The sequence below is a fragment of the Microtus oregoni genome, unplaced genomic scaffold (assembly GCF_018167655.1).
Source record: "Microtus oregoni isolate MIOR12 unplaced genomic scaffold, Mior012 000002F_ref0000024, whole genome shotgun sequence".
Lineage (NCBI taxonomy): Eukaryota > Metazoa > Chordata > Mammalia > Rodentia > Cricetidae > Microtus > Microtus oregoni.
The window spans coordinates 86,762,296-86,781,378 of record NW_024543061.1 but is presented as its reverse complement, the minus strand read 5'-3'; the positions used below and the strand labels follow the sequence as shown (position 1 = coordinate 86,781,378).

The window sequence follows — 19,083 nt, the reverse complement described above, 5'->3', positions numbered from 1 at the left end:
GGGAACGGAAGTGCACTGGGCAAAGGGATGGCGGAACTGTGGCTTCCACAGGGCTGGTGTGGAATGGATGGGGGGTCTCTGACCTGGAAGTCTCGTAGTCGTCGTCTGCTGCTCTATTTTGGTTTGGTTTGTTTTTGAACAATGGCGGCTCCAAGACATTTTCCTCCTTTCCTTTTTATTTATGTATTTTACGTATATTGGTGCATGCCTGATAGCTCAGCATCGTATGCCTTCATTGCCCACAGCGGCCAGCAGAGGGCAGGGAATTGGAGCGGTTGTGAGCTTTTTCTTGTGGGTGCTGGAAATTGAGCCTGGTCACCTCTGCTTAACCTATGGGCCACCTCTCCAACCCCATTTTTTTTTATATTTATTTATTATGTATACAATGTTCTGTCTGTATGCCTGCAGGCCAGAAGAGGGCACCAGACCCCATTACAGATGGTTGTGAGCCACCATGTGGTTGCTGGGAATTGAACTCAGGACCTTTGGAAGAGCAGCCAGTGCTCTTAACCGCTGAGCATCTCTCCAGCCCCTCCAACCCCATTTTTTAATTTCTTCCCTTTTCTTACTCTCTTTTACTTCAGTCTGTTCAATCATCCTGCCCCAGTCTCTCAAGTGCTGGGATTATAGGTAAGGGCCATAACACTTTGTGTGTGTGTGTGTGTGTGTGTGTGTGTGTGTGTGTGTAGGGCAGGGGTATCGCTGCATCCTCCAGCAGTTTAAAGAAATGGCCTTCTGAACTAGATTGTTTGAGTTTAAATTTTGACTTTTCATGTCTTATTCCTGCAGAGGACCAGAGCTGGATTTCTACTATCGATGTACAAAGGCTCACAACCTCAAGTAACTCCAGCTTCAGGGGATCTGGCTTCCATGGACACTTGTAACTCTGCGCATGCACACACACACAACAATTTAAAATATAAAACAATCTTTACAAGAAATAACTCCTTTAGAACATTATCAGTAGGCAAAGACCTTTCACAGTGTAAAGCTTTGTATAGTTTGGCAATAGATGTTTTGAAACTATGTAATTTTTTTTTACGTGAAGGACTTTGGAGGTACGAAATAGTTTAAAATGTTACAAAGGCCATGAAAAGGCCTCTGGGGCACATGATTTGCATTTAGAGAGGTCCTGCACTTAGTTTAAGGCCCCTCTCCTGCTGACTTAAAGTTCTTAGCAAGTTCTGGAAGGAGGATCCACATTTTCAGTTTTCATTGATCCCTACAGATTATGTAGGTAATTCTGGGTAGAATAGTTTTAAATATTAAACCTTCGTTTAAATGGTCTTTTTTATCATTTAAAGCCTAGGTTGATATAAGAGATAACTTGAATAAAATCTAAGTTCTTCATCGAAAGTATGTGGAGAAAGTACATCTGTTTCCAAATATCCAGGCAAGAATAGAACATGCAGCCTCTTCAGCCGCCAGCACAGCACTGGTTACCTCATATAATAGAGGGAGCTGCTTAAGAGACATGGATGGTGCTGGGGGACACGTGCACGCACACAGGAGAGGTGGCTCAGCAGTGAGGAGCAGCGGCTGCTCTTCCAGAGGGCCCTATTTCGATTCCCAGCAGCCCTATGGTGGCCACAGTATTCTGTAATTCATTACAGTACCCTCTTCTGGTTTCCACAGGCACCAGGCATGCATGGGTGCATAGACCGACATGCAAGGGAAAACAGCCACACGTATAAAATAAACATGCAAATAAATAAATAAACTTAAGAAAAAAATAGATCTCCACTGGTATGGTGGCGCACACCTTTAATCCCAGCACTCAGCTGAGGTAGGTGGATCTCTGTGTGATGGAGGCTAGCCTGAAGGTCTGCATAGGGAGTTCCAAGTCAGCCAGTGACACAAAGTGAGTCCAAGTCTCAAAAGGAAAAAGAAAACATGGGTCTCAATCGTGGTTGAACATTAAGACTACCTTTAGATATTTTTAAAAATATACCCCAGTTTCCCTCCTCTATGTTGGTTAATTAGTCTAGGTGTCTTTTGAGCATTATTTTTAGCCTTGTTTTTTAATTTAAATAGCTTGTGTGTGTGTGTGTGTGTGTGTGTGTGTGCTTGCGTGTGTTCACACACGCCCATGTACACATCTGCACATCATTCATGAGGTCAGAACCAGTCCTCTCTCTCCACCCTTTGAGTTGCAGGTATCGAACTCAGGCATGGAAGCAAGGGCCTTTACCACTGATCCACCTTGCTAGCCCAATTTCTGTTTTGTTTTTTTTTTTTTTTAACGGGGGCAGGCGGGCACCCAGGATTTCAGAGGCAGAAGGATTGCAAGTTCAAGGCCAGACGAGGCTACAATTATGTACTTAGATCCTACCTCAAAAAGAATCCAATACCAACTGAGCCATCTCACTGGCCTTCGTGCCCTTTTTTAACAGGATCCTTGGTAGTCTCTAAAGACACACTGGAAATAAACATACATATGTTTATTGTGCCATTCACCATGAGATAGAAAACCCCCAAGAATGGGAACTTCATTCTTTCCATGGTTGGATTGACAGGGCATAAAACAGGCCCTTGTCCAATGAACATTAAATGATAATCTGTGAATAAACCTGTCCATTCATACTAAATCTTTTTTTTTAAGGAACATGCTTATTGGATACAAGGCAAAAGCAGCAGTATACTCCACACTGTGGAGTGCAGGGTCAGCTTCTCTTCTCAATGCTGTGACAGGATGCCTGACCGAAGCAGCTTAGGGAAGAAGGGGAATTTCAGATCAGTCTGAGGGAACAGTGCATCATGGCAGCAGGATCTCGAGGCTGGTGTTGAGCCGCCTCCCCAGTCAGAAAGCAGATTCATGAATCCTGGCACTCAACTCTCCTTCTTTCTACTCAGTCTCAGGCCCCGAGGTCAGGGGATAGTGTTGCTCACACGCACAGGCCTTCCCAACTCCCAGCCACATCCAGAGCTGTACTTCCTTGGCAATTCTAGCAATTCTAAATCCAGCTAAGTTAGCGATTTGTGATTGGCCACCGTCACAAATACCATGCCACCAGAGAGGAAAAGGATCTCTCTATCAGCAGTTCATTTCTTTTTTTTTTTTTTGCAGTGCTGGGAGTTGGACAGCGCACAAGACAGGCTTTTGTTCAATAGACATTAAAAGATAGATAATCTGTGAATGTGTTCACAGATTTCATACACTAGACAAGCACTCTACCGCCGGGCTTTATCCTTAGCCCTATCTTACTTTGTTTAAAGTTAAATAGATAAGTAATCACATGTGCTGGTACTCCTTTACTGCGATATTAAACACGACATCACATGCCCACTTCCAGAACAGGACTGGCTTCTAGTTGTTCTTCATTCTAACTTCCTCAAGGAGAGGGCTTGGGCTGAACACATGTGTCAAAGAGGGAAAAGAAAGGCTGAAGAGACTGTGTACTCATTTCGCTCCTGAGCTTATGAGGTGCCACAGAGATTACAAAAATCCTTCCCTTGCTTTCACCAGGATTTGTCTGAGTGACCACTCCTAACAGGAAGGGTTTTAGAGGCTGCTGTTTCTTAAACTTGCAAGGTATATTCACATTTGAATACAAGGCTCAGTGGACAGAAGGCTTTGCCCATACTGAAATAACATTTTTCTATCTGTGTTCTCTGTACATCCTGTGTGCTGGTCAGGAAAGGGACTCAGTGGGCTTGGATTTCACCAAAGACTATTGTACGCTAAGGTAGATTTTGGGCTACAAACTGCTCAAGATGATTCCAAGTTGGCTAGTGGAGATGGTGCACCTTCTTACAACGTTCTGGCCAGAACTTCAAAAAAGAACTTCAGAAAAGCCCTACCAACTATTCAGAGACTATCTGCAATTCTACCAGACAGTAATGTTGAAATTTAACCATAATTTTAGTTTTTACAGGATCCCATAGAAATAACATCACCCCCATGCCAGCTGGAAGTAATTCTAGAAAGCAACATCCCTTCTTGTAACCAGAGACTGCTTGCTCGTTCCTGGCTGCCCTTACCCGAATAATCCGAATAATCACACAGAAACTATATTAATTACAACACTGTTTGACCAATGGCTCATGTGTATTTTTAGCTAGTTCTTACATATTAAATTAACCCATTGCTATCATTTTATATTTTACCACAAGGCTGTGGCCTACCAGTAAGGTTCTGATGGCCTCTTCTTTGGCAGCTACGTCATCTCCCTGACTCTGCCTATTCTCTCCTGCCTGGCTTTACTCTGCTAAGCCATTGGCCAAAACAGCTTCTTTATTAACCAATGGTAATAAAACATATTCATAGCATACAGAGGGGAATCCCACATCATCCTCTCCTAGTAAAGTTTGTCCTCAGGGTTAGAGACAATAGTCATCTGTTAGGGGTTGGTTATAAGTGGTATAGGGTTGGGGGTGGAAATGAGGTAGGCTCAGGGATCTCTTTTGAAAAAAAAGGGAATGGATGGGATGATAAGTAGATTAGTGTATTTACTTATTGAGCTATTAGCTAGAGACAATTTACATTGGTATAAATTCTATATTAATATAAATTCAAATTGTATTTGTTATATTGAATATGCTATTTCTGTTTATAATATTTTTGCACCTATGCAAAGTTATTTTCTCATATGGTTTGTATGCATGTCTCTACCTCTGCTTAAGATATTTTGTATATTGATGAAATTTTAGGATATATTTATCATATTGCACTATACATTTTTACCTCTGATCAAGATACTTAATATTGTTTACATTTTGAGGTCACTGCCCTCATTTGCTAAACATTTGTTTAAAAATTGTTTAATTTTTTTAATGTGAAGCCTTAGTCTTTAAGTTATATAGGTATTAAGAATTAAAGGTCAATAGTCACCCATGTTTGTCATACTTTTAGTTAGACTAGTCAAGTCTTTAGATGCACAGAGATTGTATTTTGCATAGAAAAGTAATCTTCAAACACTTCAAAGAGCTGTAGAATGTGGCATTTAAATAACCCAGGATTCTGTTGTCCTGAACATGATTGCTCCTGGCAGCTCCAATCTATTCCCAAGAGAATGTTGGGCAACAGAGACACTCCACTTGGAGCTTGTTTTCTTCTTGACAAAACTGACCTTTGGGTAAAGAACTGCCCTTGCCATGACCCCAGACAAAATGTATGGTGTCCAGACTGGACAAGCAGGATACAAGCAAAATGACTGCTGTATCTTGCCATGACAGGGTAAGGCAGTCTTTCCAATTTTCCAGCCTCTGAAAATGGTCTGTCAGATACTTCAGGCCTTAGCCAGAGTTGGCTTCCCCAACACTGCAAATGAGACTTTGGGTGATTATTACCCAGGTAGCTGGTTGTCTGTAATTTTTTTCTTTATCTCTATTATTCTTAGGTTTGGTCTTTTTTTTTACTTATTAAAGATTTCTGCCTCTTCCCTGCCACCGCCTCCCATTTCCCTCCCCCTCCCCTAATCAAGTCCCTCTCCCTCATCAGCTCGAAGAGCAATCAGGGTTCCCTGACCTGTGGGAAGTCCAAGGACCACCCACCTCCATCCAGGTCTAGTAAGGTGAGCATCCAAACTGCCTAGGCTCCCCCAAAGCCAGTACGTGCAGTAGGATCAAAAACCCATTGCCATTGTTCTTGAGTTCTCAGTAGTCCTCATTGTCCGCTATGTTCAGCAAGTCTGGTTTTATCCCATGCCTTTTCAGACCCAGGCCAGCTGGCCTTGATGAGTTCCTGATAGAACATCCCCATTGTCTCAGTGTGTGGGTGCACCCCTCGCAGTCCTGAGTTCCTTGCTCGTGCTCTCTCTCCTTCTGCTCCTGATTTGGACCTTGAGATTTCAGTCCGGTGCTCCAATGTGGGTCTCTGTCTCTGTCTCCTTTCATCGCCTGATGAAGGTTAATATTCAGGAGGATGCCTATATGTTTTTCTTTGGATTCACCTTCTTATTTAGCTTCTCTAGGATCGCAAATTATAGGCTCAATGTCCTTTATTTATGGCTAGAAACCAAATATGAGTGAGTACATCCCATGTTCCTCTTTTTGGGTCTGGCTTACCTCACTCAGGATAGTGTTTTCTATTTTCATCCATTTGTATGCAAAATTCAAGAAGTCCTTGTTTTTTACTGATGAGTAGTACTCTAATATGTATATTTCCATACTTTCTTCATCCATTCTTCCATTGAAGGGCATCTAGGCTGTTTCCAGGTTCTTGCTATTACAAACAATGCTGCTATGAACATAGTTGAGCATATACTTTTGTTGTATGATAGGGTCTCTCTTGGGTATATTCTCAAGAGTGGTATTGCTGGGTCCAGGGGTAGGTTGATCCCGAATTTCCTGAGAAACCGCCACATTGCTTTCCAAAGTGGTTGCACAAGTTTGCATTCCCACCAGCAATGGATGAGTGTACCCCTTTCTCCACAACCTCTCCAGCAAAGGCTATCATTGGTGTTTTTTATTTTAGCCATTCTGACAGGTGTAAGATGGTATCTTAAAGTTGTCTTGATTTGCATTTCCCTGATCACTAGGGAGGTTGAGCATGACCTTAAGTGTCTTTTGGCCATTTGAACTTCTTCTGTTGAGAATTCTCTGTTCAGCTCAGTGCCCCATTTTATAATTGGGTTGATTAGCCTTTTACGGTCTAGTTTCTTGAGTTCTTAGCTTAGCAAAGACATTTTAATTGTAAGACTTAGACTCCTAGGATAGGATAACTATTGAAACATTTAGCATTTGTTTCTTTCTTGATTTTGTTCATGCTGATTGTAATTCTAATTTTTATGTATGTTTTTGTCTCCTTTTCCCTGGACAATACTATGTATTTATTCTTATTGTCTATAGTTTTGTATTAGACTCAGAATCCTCTTATTTAGACAAAAGGGGGAGGTATTGTGGGAACTCCTTCAGCCAATAATAGCCTTTTAGATACTGCCCATTTTGAGCACCGTCTCAGGTATTGTAAGTGCAGACAGGAAGCATGTGTGGTCTCTTTTTTTCTGCTGGATTCAGTTCCCAGTTTCCAGCGCACACAGAGGACTGCAGATCGCTACCCTTACTGTGAATTTATCCCCAAATAAATAAACCTTTGTTATACTCCATTCCCGGCTATTGTGGAACTCTTTGATTCACCTACAGAAGACTCTGGATTTCAGATCATCAATAGCACCACTATGAATAAGGTATTGCCATCTTTGTTTTGTTTTTGAAAGTGTACACAGGCTGGATATGAATATGTGAGAATTCTCCTGCCTCAGCCTCCAGAGTGCAGGTACGGGTCACGCCCGTCCCACTCCTGTCATCCTTAACCTTTGAATGGAAAAACCAGCAGGCATTAGGTTTTTTTTTTTTTTTTTTTTGATTTTTCGAGACAGGGTTTCTCCGTAGCTTTTGGTTCCTGTCCTGGAACTAGCTCTTGTAGACCAGGCTGGCCTCGAACTCACAGAGATCCACCTGCCTCTGCCTCCCGAGTGCTGGGATTAAAGGCGTGCGCCACCACCGCCCGGCTTAGGTTTTTTTTAAAAATATTTATTTATTTATTATGTATACAATATTCTGTCTGTGTGTATGCCTGCACCAGCAGGCATTAGGGTTTTAGAAGAAGTCAAATGGCACATCCCAGAAGTTTAATAGAAGAAATGGCATTTATACAGTGGGATGGAGGCAGGAGAGGGACAAAGCAGAAAAGATTACCAAAGTGCCCTGGGAAGTGACAGTGACCTGTTGAGAAGGATGGAGTCAGAGGAGGGCCAATTAGATAAGCGCTGTTGGCAATGCACTGAATATTCATAACTAGATGCCCCAGAATTGGTACTGAAGACTGGAGTCAGTGGAGGGAGAAACTTGCAACCCGAGAAAACCCAGCCCAGGGATTGAGTAAATAGAACGAGAGAGCACAGGGTTCAGGTCTGACCTTCTCCTTCCTCAACAACTGTGACAGGTTAGCACAGTTACGGAGTCCTGGAACAGACTCTGTAGAACAGACAAGCCCCAGTGACACAGATCCTAACATCACATGCACTTCCTATTTAGATGGCAGCCCCATGTGCTCCCTGCTCCCATCTTGCTCACAGTGATGCCATCTAGCTTTGCAAGAGCTCTAGATTTCCAAACACAGACAGGACCAAGGCCATGGTAAGCCCTGTCAGGGTGAGTGTGGAGATATTCAGTCCGTGTTGTTTGGGCACAGGTTCTGCTACATAACCTTTGCTGACCTGGAACTCACCATGTACCCAAGGTTGGGCCATCCTACCTCAGCCTCCCCAGTGCTAGGATATGTGCTGTTCCACCGCACCACTTAAGACCATGTTTTAAAGGGCTGGGGCACAGGTTAAGCTGTGCAGTGGTGGTGAATACCTTTAATCCCAGTACTTGAGATGCAGAAGCAGGAGGATCTCTGAGTTTGAGGCCAGTCTGGTCTAGAAAGTGAGTTCCGGGACCAGTAGACTGTTACACTGAGAAAACTTGTCTTGAAAAATAAAAACAAACAAACAAATAAGGGAGAGTACAGAGTATGAGGAGGAGTGAGGAAAAGGCAGACAACCACCAGCTTCCTTGTAAGGGACACAACTACCAGCTTCCTTGCAGGGGACATGTCTGTGATCACTGCACTTGCAGCTGCTAAAAGCCAAATCTATTTCAGGCATTGCTAGACAAGTTGGAGCCTTGAGAAAGAAACTGACTTTCTGTTAACAAATCATGACTTGGGAATAACACACATCTTCGGTTTGACAAATAGAAACAAATACCTACCTCTTACTAGAGCCTTATGTGCAATTTTAAGATATGCAAATCACTAGGCCCAACACGAGTTCAATAAATAACGACCATTACTCCTTCTATTGTTAAGCCTACAAAGACTCCAGCATAAATGACTGTTCTGTTTGAAGACATATTTGTTACTGCAAATACAGACATTGTAAGAAGGAATTCTTTCACAGGTGACTTAGTAAATCACGGGTAAAGGTATCACCCAACTGAATCCTAAATTTAATCTTATCACAGTCCTATATGCAGAGTTACTGGGAAGGAGCCTAAGCGGAGGCTCAGCTGGGTGGACCAGTGTGGGAAAACTGACACCCCAGCTGTCCTTACACCTGCTCAGTAGTTGCTCCCCAGACAACAGCAATAACGTTTTAGGCTTGCGGCTATGAGACAAGTTCAAACAAAGACAACTTTTGTTTTGCAAATCAAAATTGATGCGTAACTTTATTATTTTCTCCCCCAATTTTTATTTTGGAATAAACAAAGACTAAATTAAATTTCCCCCAAGAAACATCTAGAGGTTTTTCCTTTTCAGAATTGTGACATGAACAAGTTTTGCCCCAGGTAATCACCTTCAGTCACTGTGGGGGGTTAGCCCCATTCTGCAGATTTCTGTGTTATCTTATTTATGCCCAGCTTAGAGAATGTTAATATAAACCTTGCCCATGTCACTCGGTCCATCATTCTTACTCAGACAGTTTCTCAGCAGCTCCTTGATGGAGACACAATCCTCCGTCTCCAGCACAAACTGTTCCACAGCCTTGCGTCCCGGCAGCTGGCTCTCCACCATCACCCTTCTGACACTCTCCAGGACAGCACCTCTGATGGCCTTAGGCCTCCCAGGGACACTGAAGACGATAAACAGGCCCAGACAGTCCTCTCCCACCAGGTTACAGAACTCTTCCAGCTTCTCAAATCTGCCTCTCTTCCAAGACTCCTCTCCCTTTGACTCACAGGATTTGGGGTCCCACAGAGGAGGAGGGGTGGCCATCCTCAGGGCCTGCACTGCCACCTGAAGCCGTATCTGCTTATCAGGTCCCCAGAAGGTCCAAATCCAGTCTGCCCCGAACAGCAAAGCCTGGTGCTTGGTCATCCGGGTGGTGGTGAGCCACTCATCGGCCCCCCTCTCCTGGCAGAAAGTGATGAAGTGGACGAGGAAGAGCTCACTCAGCGTACCCGCAGCAAGGCCGAGACTGCTCAGTGGATACTCAAACCCGAGGTACTCCTTCAGCTTCTGCGCAGCGTGGGCAACAGCTGCACTGATCACCTCGCACATGGCGAGAACCTCCTGCCTGTCCTTTGGAGCCAGGCTTCTTGGAGCCTGCTGGGAGGAGGCCTTTTGTCCCATTTCCCCCTGCCCCCAGGAGATGCTCCTCTTAGCTATCAGACATGGGAATGTCACCAGGAACCGCTTCTTTTTCATAGGAGGGCTTCTTCATCAAACCAAGTCTGTTGAGACTGTCCCCAGCTTCCTAATGCCATGGCTTTTCTTGGTGTGGCTAGCCATATAGACCTGAGGTTGGCAAACATGTGAGGGCTTCCTGTTTGACAACTGGGTGTGTTGTGCTCACAGATTCCTGCCGCCTGCCGAGTGACAAATGACAGTTTCACAAAAAACACCTGTTCTTCACCTGGTTATGGAGATCTTTGTAAACTCTGCCTAAGTGTGGTTCCAGTCAAATGAAAACCAATACGCAAGCGTACAGGTTGGAGTCATACATCCTCTCTCTCAAGCCAATATCTCCAAGTCTCCAAGTCCCCTCTGCCCTGACCCTTCGTTCCCCAAGTATGCTATGCTGATCATCTTTCCTTTTCTATATACTTCTTAAGTAGAGATCTCAGCTTGTCTGTGATTCATGCTGTGAACCCAAACAAACAAGCAGGCGAGCTTATATATAATAGCCTGTTGTGCTACCAGGAATAAGACCTTGTTTTTCTGAACAAAGGAACAGTAAATAATGACAATGAAAAACACAAGGCAGTTATCAATTGACTTTATTTCTTTTCATAAGGAAATGCCAACAGTGCATAATACTTTCGTAAATAAAATATATAATCAAAAGCTTTTATCTTTATCACATATCATCGGTTGTTACATTGTCCTTAATAAAGAGTATTTGGCATCTGTAACAGTCTGCTGGCATTTTCAACCAGGGTCCAATAACAAATTGAGCTTTTCAAATGGTGATATTTATTCATGTTAAACTAAAATCCCAGTACAGGAAGAAGCCAATAACGTCACCACTCATGAACAGGAGCATTCAAAGGAAATCAGGGTTAGCATCAGATGGTTTCGGTCAGAATAAAGAGTGGCGTTACAACCTTCACAGTGCACAGCTTCATGATCTGCTGAGCATATAGAAGGAATACTGCTCACATTTAGAAATGGTTATCACCAAATCTATTACCATACACTGAACTGCCCCCTGTACCCCAGTGTGTGAGCTCCTGTCTGTACACAGTTGGTCTCGTTATGTGCCATCCTGGATAAAAAACAGATTGTCCCAACACCGCTGAAAACACACACATACACATGCCACAGGAACAGCTGCTCTCGGTTTCCTCTTTTCTTTACAAAGAGCTTTAGGGCCGTGTGCTACAGAAAACATGAGCAACATGCCACCGGACAGGAAAACCATTAGAAAACATTCTGCAGCTTCAGAGTTTTGGATCCTGACTGAAATCACCCGGAGCCCCCTAAGCTGACAGTGTGAGTGTAAGGTTCAGTCGGCATGGCGAGGCGGGCTCCTTAGTTAGCGTCATGGTGCATCCGGCAAAGAAGAAAATGAGAGGCTTAATACGCAAAGGTTCTGTTTTGGTCTGGGTTTTTCCAAAGTCATTCTAACAGAAACTTTCCTGAGGGGTATAAGGGCATCCAAAGATCCTTTATAAAGCAAATGGGGTCAAGATTAAAGCTGAAGCTTTTAAACTGCTCCATGAGTTTGTGGGAATCACGTGAAAATGTATCAACGGAGGGAAAAGGGGACTGAGATCCTCAGGAGTCTGCTGGTATATAAAAATTGAGAACACTGGGGTTTGTTTTTAATACGATCTTTGGATCCTGTGTCACAAAATAAAAGTTCTGTTTTCTATATACTGTATATATACACACATATTTAGAAAAATATATAAAAATAAGACAGTCAGAAGCCAGTGGAGGTGCGTGGCATTTAGCGGCACCGGACGTGGTGAGCACTTGGATCTGGAGAGCAGCACGTTCAGCTTAGACGGCTGCAGGGAACACTGATGTGGCCAAACCTCCGTCCCGTGGATGTGAATGAAGCACTCTGGCAAAACACCCAACCTTAAACGACGCAACACGTTAAATAGAAAATATCACAGACTTTACATTAAATAGAGGCAGAGCAAGCAGGCTTCCGGTCACCAGCGTCTCGGGATTCTTCAGAATTGGCACCGTTCCCCTGCGTGACAGCCCCACTTCCGAGGGAGCAGAAGTCAGCAATTAACGATGCACAACCTGCCACCTGTTGCACACGCTATTTCAAAGACAGAGTTGGAAAGCGACATCTGTGCGCCTGATCCTGCCTGGGTGCTGTCTGGGTCAAACGTTGGAGTCTTCGTCTGTGATGCTGGCACTGGGGGAGCGGGCAGCAAAATCTTTAAACATGTCGTCTTCCTTTAACATGTGCTGGAAAACAAGGGACAGAGCTCAGCACCACACACCTGCCAAGGTGGGCATTCGTGGCTTTGGATGCTTTTAGAGTAACACTTTCAACTCCCTGTCCACACTTACTGTGAGATTGTTGATGCCTTCGGAGAATGCCCCGATCTGCCTCACTGTCCCTTCTGAATCCTCCATCTGCCAAGAACAAGCCACAATGTGACAAACTCACTCGCACACTTTCAGAAGGGCAAAGAAATCCACCAAAGGAAAGCAGGAAGAACGTAAGCAGCACAGAATGCGGCAGAGGCCACAGGGATCCTGTGCCTCTGCGTCCCCTCTGAAGACACTTCCCAGGCACCGACGACAAAGTACACCAAGTGCTGAGGACAGCACCGGATGCAGGCGGCAACCTGCGGGATTCAGAATACTTCACGATTTTTATTTTCAGGCATGTGAAGACGGCACGCTTCATGACTGACAGCGTGCAAAGCTTCCATGGTGTATCTGAGTGCCTGTGCGTACGCAGTGCAGGGCTTACCTGCTCTAACCGATCCAAATCATCCTCTTCATACAGGCGCATGTCCAAGCCAGTTCTAAAGCCCTTCTGGGAGCTACTCCCCGAAGTGTGGCCCAGTTCCATGGGACAAACATATTCCTCTCCGTCTTCTTGCTTCTTCTTTCTCAGGTTCCCGAAGTTGCTAAAGGTCAGTTTCTTTGGCTTTAAAAACAAACAAAAAAGGCACCAGGAATTTGATAAAAGTCCTCTGACAAAGGACTAATAACAAGTCTAAGTTCATTATTCACTTCATCACACAAAGCAAGCAGCCTGGACGATCAAACCATCACAAGAAAGCCAGAAGCACCCTGGACACACAAGCCATGCACCATGGCCTTGGTGTAACTCTCAGAAGGTGAATCTCACTGTGAGGACACAGACTGGACATGCCAAGACCCTTTGTTTGCATTAGACAGGATTTAACACAATAGATTGCCTCTCAGAGATGAGTCAAATTGTGCAAAATGAGTCAATCTAAGATTAGAAAAAGACGGTGATCCTAACTGGTCTAGCGGCACAGGCCTGCCCGCAGCCACAGCTACACAGCTACTTGGAAGCTGAAGCAGGAGAATCGCAAGTTTAAGACATGCCTGGGCCACTTAATAAGAGCCTGGCTTGAAATATTAAAAAAAAAAAAAAAAGCCCGGCTGTGGTGGTGCACGCCTTTAATCCCAGCACTTGGAAGGCAGAGGCAGGTGCATCTCTGTGAGTTCGAGGCCAGCCAGGTCCACAAGAGCTAGTTCAGGGACAGGCTCAAAAAGCCACAAAGAAATGCTGTCTCGAAAAAACAAACATCAAAAAAAAAATTTAAAGGAGGGGACAGACTGAGGTATATAGGTCAACGGCAGAGCATTTGGTCCCAAGCTAGATGGAGAAGAGGGATGGAGAGAGGGAAGGGAAGTCGGACAGTAAAGCTGTCAGAAAAGCTGTGGTTACTTTGTTTGCCTAGTCCGCCTCCCAGGAGGCCTGGTGAGTGGTCAAAGAGTCCACACTCTTGGAGAGAAAGTGTCTACTGATCTTTAGGAGAGAAACTTCATCTTAGTCTATACAGCCCCCAAGGAGGAAGGAATTCAAAGTCAGACAAGGTAGAAACAAAGAGAGCTTGGCATTTATTTCTAGGAGAACTCCTAAGCTGCCTTCACATAAAGGATGTGGAAATAACACATACAAACAAGTTAACACAGGAATAACTTGAGAGAAAAAGCAGTCTTCTACAACCCTCAAACCCTGGTGAGTAAAAACACCCCACGGTCTTTATGTGTAGCTCAGATCAACCCTGAGTTTGCAATCCTCCTGCCTTAGCCGCTTGCATGCTGGGATTACAGGCAGGTGTAACAACCCCTGGTTTTGACGCTCTCCTTAAGAAGATTTTTTTTTTATTTATAAACCAAACAAGCTGAATAGTATGTGCAAGGAGGAACTTAGTGGTTCACTTACTCATCAGCAGCACTCATGCCTCATGCCTGCAGGCATGTGTTCACCACTCGGTTACTCCCACCCCACGTCATCCTCTTACACCTATTCACCAACAGGAAGCAAAACCACTGCAATGGTAAACTGGGCCCCAGCCCCAGCTCTCGGCATCAGCAATGCGCTGACGACAGAAGCCAGCGTCCATTTCTAACTCTAATATGACAAATGATTTCAGCAGGAACTTTCAAACAGGCAGTCCCTTAATTGCTCCTAAAAGTCATAAATATGTCTGCATACAGACTTTTTATCTCATCAGTAAAACTGAGCAACTCTCAAAAGATGGAAGGATGGGGCCTCTGCACACATCACACAAGGATCACACGAACCAACCTTCACTTTGGCAGTAGCTGTTAGCAGCACATAATCTGGTAACTCCATGGCATCCCGCTTCTGGTGCTGAGCCTCAGCACCAATCAGAAGGTTGAAATGGGTGGCCAAATGTCTGCGCAGCAAGGTTTTGTTTGGTGGAATGTTCAACAACTGAGCCATGGTTTCCACATTAAAACGAGGCTCAAGAACCTGAAAGAAAAACTGGGATTGGTAAAAGGAGCCATGGGTCATACACGGTTGCAGCAGAAGCACTTCACAGTTTGCAGACAACCTGTCCTCTGGGTCACCCCAACAGTATCCACAGCAGAGGGCACAGACTTCACAGTTTGCAGACAACCTGTCCTCTGGGTCACCCCCAACAGAGGGCACAGACTTCACAGTTTGCAGACAACCTTTCCTCTGGGTCACCCCAACAGTATCCACAGCAGAGGGCACAGACTTCACAGTTTGCAGACAACCTGTCCTCTGGGTCACCCCCAACAGAGGGCACAGACTTCACAGTTTGCAGACAACCTGTCCTCTGGGTCGCCCCCAACAGCCTTTCCACAGCAGAGGGCACAGACTTCACAGTTTGCAGACAACCTGTCCTCTGGGTCACCCCCAACAGTATCCACAGCAGAGGGCACAGACTTCACAGTTTGCAGACAACCTTTCCTCTGGGTCACCCCCAACAGTATCCACAGCAGAGGGCACAGACTTCACAGTTTGCAGACAACCTGTCCTCTGGGTCATCCCCAACAGAGGGCACAGACTTCACAGTTTGCAGACAACCTTTCCTCTGGGTCACCCCCAACAGTATCCACAGCAGAGGGCACAGACTTCACAGTTTGCAGACAACCTTTCCTCTGGGTCGTCCCCAACAGTAGCAACAGCAGAGGGCACAGACTTCACAGTTTGCAGACAACCTTTCCTCTGGGTCGTCCCCAACAGCCTTTCCACAGCAGAGGGCACAGACTTCACAGTTTGCAGACAACCTGTCCTCTGGGTCGTCCCCAACAGTATCCACAGCAGAGGGCACAGACTTCACAGTTTGCAGACAACCTGTCCTCTGGGTCGTCCCCAACAGCCCTATCCACAGCAGAGGGCACAGACTTCACAGTTTGCAGACAACCTGTCCTCTGGGTCATCCCCAACAGCCTATCCACAGCAGAGGGCACAGACTTCACAGTTTGCAGACAACCTGTCCTCTGGGTCGTCCCCAACAGCCCTATCCACAGCAGAGGGCACAGACTTTGATTGCTTTCCTTTTTAGATTTATTTTTTTTAATGTGTAAAAGTGTTTGCCTACATGTATGTATGTATGTATACCACATGTGTACAGTGCCCACTGAGGCAAGAAGAAGGTCCAGACCCCCTGGAACAGGGGTTACACGTGGTCACCGGCCACCATGTGGGTGCTGGCGACTGAACTCGGGTCCTCTGCGAGAGCAGCCACTGCTCTGAGCTGCCTCTCCAGCGTGGACTCATCACCACACCTGAGTTAGGGGGTGAACTGGCTGTGTAACCCAGGCTTCAGGGGATGCAGAAGCAGCACGTCCTTCTGTTTGGAACGCTGGCTCTGAAAGCAACCGCTTGTGGAACACGGATGCGCAGAAATGCAGCCTGCATCTATATGGGCGTTTAAAACCACGATCAATGAGAGACGGCTGCCGGATGTCAGTCAACACTGACGGGCAATGAGAAGAAAAGGGCTTAGCCCTAACTCAGAGAAAGACACTGGAGATGCTGTGCGAGAGAAATCCAGCGCAAACACAAGAGGGCGGGGATGAAGTACCTCCACATCACTAAAAACAACCCGGGGCACGATGAGTGTCCCGTCTACAGTGCTTGGAACCAGGGTTTAGATTTGGGGGCATCAGCACAAAGTCATTTCTCTTGGGGGTAGGATCAAGTTGCAACACAGATTCACTTGTGCTTCGAATACAGACAGCCTCCTGGTAACCTGATGCAATCCTTCTAGCTCCCAAGAGCTATCCTACCATGTAGAACTTTCCACTCGTGAGGTGGAAACATAGAAGTCACAGGTTTTAAAGCAACGCAGATCTTGGATCAAGACTGCTCACCCTTGGGACTAAGGGGAACCAAGCAAAGAGTCAATTTCAGACTGAAAGGGCTTTACCATGAGGCCTCCGTGGACTCCGCTGCCTCTGAGATTGGGGGCGTATTCTGCCAAGTCCACAGAGCGTAACCACTCCATCACACGGTGATTGGTCCACTGCTGGACCTCAGATGGGGTGATGGCATTCTGTGGAAATAAACACATGTTACACCTCTGGTGCTGATGGCAGGACCTGCGACACCGAACCCAGACGTGTAATCTAACAGGTCTGGCCTAGAAAGCATACTATCTGGTCTCCCATGAGCTACTCAAAGAGAAGGGAAAACAAGTGTTTGCTATTTTGACTGCTCTCTGAAAGAACTTATACCACAGGTTCAAGCTTTTTTTATGTAGAAATAAGAGAGGGTGAAGGAAATATTTACAGTGATGTTTTACTCTGTGGATTGAGGTGGCAGTAAAAAGCATAGCCCACGAACAGGAGGAGGCAGAAAAGTGACCTTTGGCTTCAGTGACACAGTGGAACCTTTACAGACATAAAAGGGAGGGACCGAGGAAAGCAAAGCCCACAAAGTCGGTAACCAGCTTTCTCCGCAGGTTCCAGGAGAAAAAGGCTCTGAGTTTTCACACAGGGACTGTCAAGCTCACATGTGCAAACGTCTTGTCTGAAATGCTACCTCGTCGGACGGCCGCCTCCGCAGGCAGTTTGGCTCAAAGTTATTGATCCTCAGGACTTGGATGGCCCTTTTGATACTGAGGTGATGCAGCACGCTCACAACCTTCAGGGACAGCAGGTCATCCTGCAGGGGAGAAACGAGGAGCTCACTGTGCCGGCCCACAACTGGGGGCAGGGGGCCCCCGGGGAATCCCAGAACTCTGCTTGGGATTTCAGGTTTCATTCAGTAACAGAACTCCTGTCCTGTTCTCAACAAATCCCTTTCTAGAACCTCAAATTCCTATTGTTCCCCCGAATCTGCACCCCTCTCTTACTCTTCCAGATGCTCTGAGAGGATATAGCACACAGGGCTCTGGAAAGGACTCACTGGTCACTCTAAAAGACAGCCTGTTTTTTAGGGGCAGGGAGATGGTCTCTTTGCATCCAGGCTGGCCTCAACTCAAGATCCTCCTGCCTCCGCCTCAGGAGCTGCCGAGACTGAGCTGCTGTGGTGCTGGGCCTCGAGGAATTCCTGTTTCCTCCTTAGTTCCCTACACTGATCTGCAGGCAGTGTAGACACTCAGGCACCTGAAGACGGGCAGCCACACTGCCCTCCCTCTCTCTCGCAGACAGGTGGGTCAGACTGTTCCCTTATCATCAAGCTTCCTGGCCTGCCAATTCCCAGTCTGGGTTATTTGCTCCGCCTAGCAGACATAGTGACCAATATTGGAAAAACTATGTCCCCCAGTGCAAGGGTCTGGATAATAGTGAAAGAGAAAAGACATGAAGGCTTGTAAGTTTCAACATATCACCAATCAGCTTCTTCAAGGAAACACTCTGGGCAGTCTGCGGCCATGAGGCGCAATTTCAAACATGCCCAACACACCTAAACAAATTATTTCAGCAGAGGGTGATTTCAGGGCAGTGCCGAGATAAACCTTCTAAACACACCCAGAGAATAAGCAGAGGGCAGTCCGTGTAGGCACACAGCACACCTTACTGATAGTGTGTTACCTGTGGAAAAAAGTCCAAGACAGGAACTTATAAAAATGTTTCTAAGGGCAAAACTAAAGAGTTAGTGGCGTACCCTTGAGGCGACTGGGCAAAAATTATTCCCTAAATTTTTGTACGATTACTTCATTAAAATCAGTGTTTTAGGATAAATGAGAAAAGGCTTTTTACATGTTTACTCTGAAACTGAGACCTCATTTCCGAACATTTCGGTGTAGGCTACTTTCCTTTCATTGAAGTCTATCAGGTTAAGAAATATCTAAATTATACTTCTGGAAATATATTTGAAGGGTTTCTACCTGCATTGCTTTCATTTAAAACCCTTTTTAAGCTTGGGCATCGTGTGCACACCTGCAATCCCAGGACTCAGAAGGCAGAGGCTGGCGGATCTCTGTGAGTTCCAGTCAGAGCTACACAGTGAGATCCCATTCAAACAAACAAACAAATAAATAAATAAAGTGCAGCAAATAAATAAATATTTTAAAATACTTTTAGACTAAAACAAGGGTTTCCAGGTAGCATAGCGTTCTCAGTGCATTTTATAGCTCCTCCTAATATTCACACCTTATGAGACTATGGCACATGTCAAAATTAAGAAACTAATACAGATAATAAAATAAAGCACAGACCTTATCTGTTATTATCATGAGTGTGTGTGTATGGCATCT

The 19,083-nt window shown here is 45.3% G+C and overlaps 2 protein-coding genes across 13 annotated transcripts in view; both read right to left on the bottom strand.

Annotated features, from left to right (window-relative positions):
* Positions 1-9,168: 9,168 nt before the first annotated feature.
* Rep15 (RAB15 effector protein) lies at positions 9,169-10,171 on the bottom strand. The gene has a single exon (XM_041642167.1). It carries the CDS (start codon positions 10,130-10,132, stop codon positions 9,347-9,349), a length of 786 nt encoding a protein of 261 aa, XP_041498101.1. The 5' UTR covers positions 10,133-10,171; the 3' UTR covers positions 9,169-9,346.
* Positions 10,172-10,687: 516 nt separating this feature from the next.
* Ppfibp1 (PPFIA binding protein 1) overlaps positions 10,688-19,083 on the bottom strand; it is a 145,125-nt gene continuing 136,729 nt past the window's right edge. For all 12 annotated transcript variants that reach the window (XM_041633406.1, XM_041633439.1, XM_041633429.1 and 9 more), the window contains 6 exons: positions 17,427-17,549; positions 16,813-16,938; positions 14,694-14,882; positions 12,873-13,052; positions 12,464-12,529; positions 10,688-12,358 (listed from right to left, as the gene is read on the bottom strand). In XM_041633406.1, coding sequence (XP_041489340.1) covers positions 12,272-12,358; positions 12,464-12,529; positions 12,873-13,052; positions 14,694-14,882; positions 16,813-16,938; positions 17,427-17,549 — 771 coding nt within the window. In that variant the 3' untranslated portion in view covers positions 10,688-12,271. The remainder of the gene's footprint in view (positions 12,359-12,463; positions 12,530-12,872; positions 13,053-14,693; positions 14,883-16,812; positions 16,939-17,426; positions 17,550-19,083) is intronic.

Coding starts and splice junctions, on each gene's coding strand:
- Rep15 (XM_041642167.1), bottom strand. CDS start 10,132: ATGAAAAAGAAGCGGTTCCTGGTGACATTCCCATGTCTGATAGCTAAG.